Genomic DNA, 6,000 nt, shown 5'->3' with positions numbered 1-6,000 from the left:
AATCCACTTGTAGGGGTTACAACAAAAAGCTTGATTTGGGGGGCAAGAAAATATATAACAAGCTGAAATCTAAGCCATTAGTTGGGTTTTTTTTTCTTCTTCAAAATTTTCCCCTAATTTTGGTCACCTGCCAATTCCCCCAGACAGCTCTCCCCTGTCATATGGCAGCTACCAACCAGGAACGGTGAAGTCTAACATGCTTCCTCTGAGAAACGTTGAGCCAGCCATCCACATGAGCTCAAAGATGCTCATGGTTGACGAGTGCTGCCGTGACTGACAGGGGTGCTACAGGAGAGGGCATGGCCAGTTTTACTCCCTTAGCTTATGCCATATGAACCATTTAGCACTAACTGAGATTTCCTTCTTTTTTTTCCAGGAGCAATTTTCTTACAAATGGCAGCAATATGTGATACATTCATTTACCTTTCTTTGGAGGATCACATCTGCAAATTTGTTTTAAACAGTAAAAATGTATTCAACAACCAAAGTAGTACCTGCTATTTCCTTTGTGCTCGATAGATCATGAGTTTATTGTAGGTCAAACAGTAGCAAAGTCAAGATGTACCTGCATGAGCCGTGCCACATACCACACATTCACAAACCCACTCAACAAGAATGGTGAGGTAAATAAATACATAAGGAACCTGGATTATATTGCATTTCAAATACATACAATTCTTATGCATTATCCCAAGTAACTGCTTCATTCCACTTTGCTTTGCAGCTTCAGAAGCTAGAGAAACTTTAATATAACAGGATAATCAGGTGCAAAGAATCTTCCATTAAAAAAGTCAGTAGCAGTTTTGGCCATGCACAAATGGCATGTTTGGTGAAAAATGAGACTGTTTACAAGGAAAAGCACATGATAGACACTTTATGGATCATCAGTGTCTGGGGTGTTTTGTGGTTAGTGTTTCAGGGGCTTTTGAAGACGGAATTCTGCTAAATATCTGGATATTTTAGCTAAAGAGCTGATCACCTCTGCCAGGTGGTCAAAACTTTCCATGTTTAAAAGTATGCATTTCCTCTTTCCTCTTTATTTCCATTATTGATTGCAATTCAGTTGTAAATAAATTATTTCATTACAGTTATTGCATTTGTTATTAAGTCTTTACTTGTGTTAAAGATAATTTATGGTTATTAATGTCAGTGTTCTATCTTCATTAGATTTCTTAAACATTGAATCTATTATGAACCATATAATTCCCGGACTGATTCCGATTATTTCAAAGATTTTCTCAAATAAACATTCCTACTAACTTTTTTTTTTTTTTTTTAAATCAAAGTTGAAACTGCCTTTTTAATGTTGCAAGCTGAAACCATCCAGACCCAACAACCATGATATACTCTAGATACAATTCTATGTTTCTCCATTAAGAAAGCATGCCTTGCTTTTATCAAGGCATGAATACAGCACTATGTATGCAATAACACATAACATACCACGGTGGTATGATCCTGCCCAACGTGAAACGTGGAATTTGTTTGTGTAACAGCACAGAGTGTGATTTCGCAACTTCACCACATCAACAATTATACGTTTTTCTTGGTTAAACACCACATTTTTAAAAATCTGTTTATTTTTAGTTTTGGATTATGTTCATCATTTGCCATACATATGTCTGTGAATTAACTGTTACTATAGAAACAACATGTATTAGAATGAGGGCATCAATATAAAGCTACTGTTCATTAAACTATTGTCCAACCCCTGCGATTATACAAAAACAATGTACACTTTATGACTAATCAGATTTGAGAATTCAGCTTTGCTGTGGTATATGGCATAATATACTAACATGATGTGGTGCCAAAAGTATGTGAACACCTGACCCTCACACCCATATATAAGCCTTCCCCAAACTGTTGCCACAAATTTCACAAGTTCCCAATTGTCTTTGTACCCTAACCCCAACCTTTAGCTCAGATGGAACAGACATAAGAGCAGCAACCTATTAATTAACCCCAAAACCTATTTTAATCCAAATAAATAAAGATCTTATAAAAAATAAAGGTTATGTTTTTTTGCTTGATTACTTGATGTAGTAAATGAAGTGATGAAGTAAACAAACAGTGAAAGATTTCTATATTCAGTCACTGAATGCATAGCATATCACTAGGTACATAAATGCAGATTTGGCACTTTCACAAAGCAATCGTCATTTTTATTTTTGAAAAGCTTATAACAAAAGTGCATAAAGAACATATTTTCTGCAAAAATATGACTGATTTTAACACATTAATGAGGTATTTTTGTTGAATAGTACCCTTCATGCTTTATCTCGAAGTATCAAAATATCAGACCAAAGTTGAAAGCCATTTGTGAGGTGTTTCTTATTGATAAATCATGATACACACATTTGTCAATCATTATGACACTAATTTCATGATGTCATGAGAATCATACACAGTGTTTAAATAGTGTGGATCATTTAGGCAGACTGACGATGCCTTTCTGAGAAGTGGCAAAACAACGTGTGTAAAGTCAAGCTTCAGAATGCAGTCTGCTGGCTCTATTGTTCTATTTACTTCATGTCAGTTATGATGCATCTGCAAAAGACCTTTTCACAGCATTGAGGAGTTAAGTTTGCAATCCATTTCCCTTACTGTTTTGGAGGAGAATTGAAATTCAGTTCTTGTGAAAGAGAGCTGTGGTCATTTGTCAGCCTGATTATGTACAGATCACCTGCTAAATTACCCCAGCTATAGTAAGGAATAGCTGATGATGAAGGCAGTTTACATCACAAGGGCTATTAGATAAGATGCATGTGAAGTCTGATTTTATCTTTACAGATTTCATCTTTGTTTCACAACACTGACTTTATTTAGAGGAAAACCAATGTCATGTGAGTACATCGTGATCATAAGTTATGGCAAGGTTTCAATTTAAATACATTACAAAAATTATAAAAAATGTTCCAGAAGCAAAATATACATTACAAAGACAGTCATATCAAAAGTTCTGTTCATTTAGACATTAGACATAATTTTGCATGTTTATAAAAAAAAAACAAAAAACAACACAGCTTAAGAGATATGTGTGTGTGTGTGTGTGTGTGTGTGTGTGTGTGTGTTAAATGCAAAGAGCGTGTAGCTCTGCCCTGATTTTTAGGAAGGAAGGACGCATTCTTGGGTCATGCTGCCAGCAGTGACGCATTAGGGCATAGATCTCATCTGGACAGCCATTGGGAGCTGGCATACGATACCCTGTGATTAACAAACATCATATGAAATATCAACCATCACATTTACAATAAATATTTCATAAAACATTACCAAAACAGTCCTGGTCTCAATATACACAATGTTTGTAGTCAAAACGACATATAAAATGATAAAAAGCCTCTGAATTTTGCCTGCTTAAACCTGTGAGATGTTGTTGTGTCTGAATTCTGGAAAACTGCCCAAAAAACGAAGATGAATAATCAGGTTCTGGCCATAATATTAAAAAAAAATTGTTTTTGCCTACAACATAGTTTGTAGCAAATGTATTATATGTTAACATAATATACCCAGTATAAGTATGGTGTTCCTAATAACGTGGCCAGCAAGTGTATGCTTCAAGTCATAATACTGTACCAGGCAACTTTATACAATAAAAGTGAAATGAATTGTAATTACAGAGCAGTGTTCATGGACCAGTTTTAAAGTTCAACAGTTCAGTGTGCTCAGTAAAATAAATTTAAAATAAAGTTAAGCTTAACCTTGGCTTTACTAACAGCTAGAGCACAGCCTCCTGGTAGCTGCTGCGTGCACAATATTTCATTTCCATAGCTGCATGTCTCTTTACATTTGATTGCTGCTTGTCAACACAAGTGTGTTTTTGTTAACAAGAGTAATAACTACTAATATATTTCCTATGATGTGTTGGAGTTAAAGATCATGATGCATTCATTTCACCAAAATGAATTGCTTTGGGTGAGCCAATGCTACTGAGACTTATTCATAACCTGAGCACTTTGAATGCAAAATAAAAACTTGTGCTCTGTTAGGGCGCTTTCACACTTTCTTCATAAAGATTAAACAATTGGTGTAACTCTGGTGGTGAGGAGGTTATTTTGCCTTCTCTTTAGCATGAGAGGCAGAAAATCAAGAGAAGATCAGCTGCTTGTGCAAATTGACTCTATGCTGGCACAGTTCAAGTAAGGAAAATAATGCCAAATGTGAAAGCACCCTTAGAGTGTTCATATTCATATTGCAAACTTCTGTTTTATCAGTATTGTGATGTCAAAACCAATTACAATAATGCCTAACAAACAACATATTGTGCAGCCCTAATATATGCATTGCGTAGACATCTGCTAGACATCTGATGAACAGAGTATGTAAAAGTTTTTGGTTAAACTTTAAATAGATGATCACTCTTTAGGATAAATCTGCATTTGTATACGCAGCTGTTATCAGTCAGATGCACTGTGGTTAATGTCAGAAACCACAGTTTCTGACATTAACCACAGTGAAACTAGAACATTTAATTAGAAATAGAAATATATTTTAAAAATCAACCAAAAAATAATCTTTTGCACAATTGAAGATTATAAATACTGGTGTGCAAGTCATTCGGAGTGGATTTGTCCTTTAAGCCCTTACTCATTTCGGCAAGTCAAGGAGAATGCAAAAGTTTTAATTTCATTTGTTTACTTGTAATATCTTAACAATTAAGAAAATATATATCTTAATCTTTTGACCTAATTTGTTAACTTGCTGTACCTTTGTTGGTTGACATATGTCTCTTTATTTTTTTTTCCTAAGGGTGTGAAAACTTTTGCTTTTGCTAATTCTATTACAGAATATCTTTTGTTTAACAAATATCATGGTTACATGTATATTTTTACATGTAGGGAAAGGGAACTGTGAACGAACCTTGGTTCAGGAAAACACTAAATGGATTTCACTGGGTGCGGTGAGTGAAATTGAAGGTCATAATCCAGCCTAACAAATTAATTTTGAATCAATGTTCTAATTGAAAAGTTTAAAATTAATAATAATAATAATAATAATAATAATAATAAAAAGGGACTCAGTCTCCCTTATTCTACTAGGGGGCAAAATAGAGCAATCAACGCAGGGCCCATAAACTCAACTACTCTCAAAATGTTTCTTTCCAAGAAAATTTGAGGTTTCTGAAGCAATCACTTCTGCAATCATAACATTTATGGATTATTTGCAAATAATTCGGACACTATATTCATTTTCTCCCCACTTCAATATCGGCTATTTGGTGTAGATACCTGATATATAATTCAGTTCCTGTTTGTTCCACCACAACCAAATGTGGCAACGTTCCAGGGGGTTAACACTTATTCACTATAAAAAAAATCTGGTACTTCATAAGTTTTGTTTGTGGTTTTTTTTTTGGTAATTAATTGCAATCTGTTTATTTGTTTTGTAGGTGATGTTCCATACGTTGAACAAATACTGACAAATGAACATATTTAAGAGTAGCTGGCGATCTGTTATTGGTCTTGACATTAACATTGTACTATGTGTAATGTAGCCCGTTACCTAAAATTAGTTTAACACCCCTGATTTAGAGCAAGTTAAATACAAGGTTTGGATTGTATACCGGTACTCGGTTCAGATAGACAGATTCATTTACACTGTGTGGATGGATTGACTGCAAAATGTCTGTACTGTCTGTAAAATGTGTCTCAGAACATCAAAACTTGTTGGAAAGATCAGATTTAAATTTATTTGGAATCTTCATAAGGATTCCTGATACAGAAGATGCCAGAAAGGTTTAGGTGACACTTTACAGTAATCTCACCTCTTTCTACTTCGTCCCTGGTCTGCTGATTGCTCATGCTGGTGTATGGAGTTACTCCTCTAGAGAACGTCTCCCAAAGCAGCACTCCAAAACTCCACACGTCACTCTCATGGGTGTAGCGCCCTACAACACAGCCAGAGGGCAGCAACGAGTCACTCACAAGCATCTGCAGCTCTGATAAACCAAATTTGAAAAACTCCATATGAGAACAAACATGGTGAGTGACATTACAG

The 6,000-nt window shown here is 35.1% G+C and overlaps 1 protein-coding gene across 4 annotated transcripts in view; it reads right to left on the bottom strand.

Moving 5' to 3' along the window:
- Positions 1-1,092: 1,092 nt before the first annotated feature.
- fes (FES proto-oncogene, tyrosine kinase) overlaps positions 1,093-6,000 on the bottom strand; it is a 46,769-nt gene continuing 41,861 nt past the window's right edge. For 3 of the 4 annotated variants that reach the window (XM_053634502.1, XM_053634504.1, XM_053634503.1), the window contains 2 exons: positions 5,768-5,890; positions 1,093-3,207 (listed from right to left, as the gene is read on the bottom strand). In XM_053634502.1, coding sequence (XP_053490477.1) covers positions 3,074-3,207; positions 5,768-5,890 — 257 coding nt within the window. In that variant the 3' untranslated portion in view covers positions 1,093-3,073. The remainder of the gene's footprint in view (positions 3,208-5,767; positions 5,891-6,000) is intronic. The other variant, XR_008386908.1, reaches the window with a different exon arrangement.

Source organism: Ictalurus furcatus, chromosome 10 (genome assembly GCF_023375685.1).
Source record: "Ictalurus furcatus strain D&B chromosome 10, Billie_1.0, whole genome shotgun sequence".
Lineage (NCBI taxonomy): Eukaryota > Metazoa > Chordata > Actinopteri > Siluriformes > Ictaluridae > Ictalurus > Ictalurus furcatus.
Note: the sequence above shows the minus strand (reverse complement) of the source record. Positions and strands in the feature narration are given on the sequence as shown.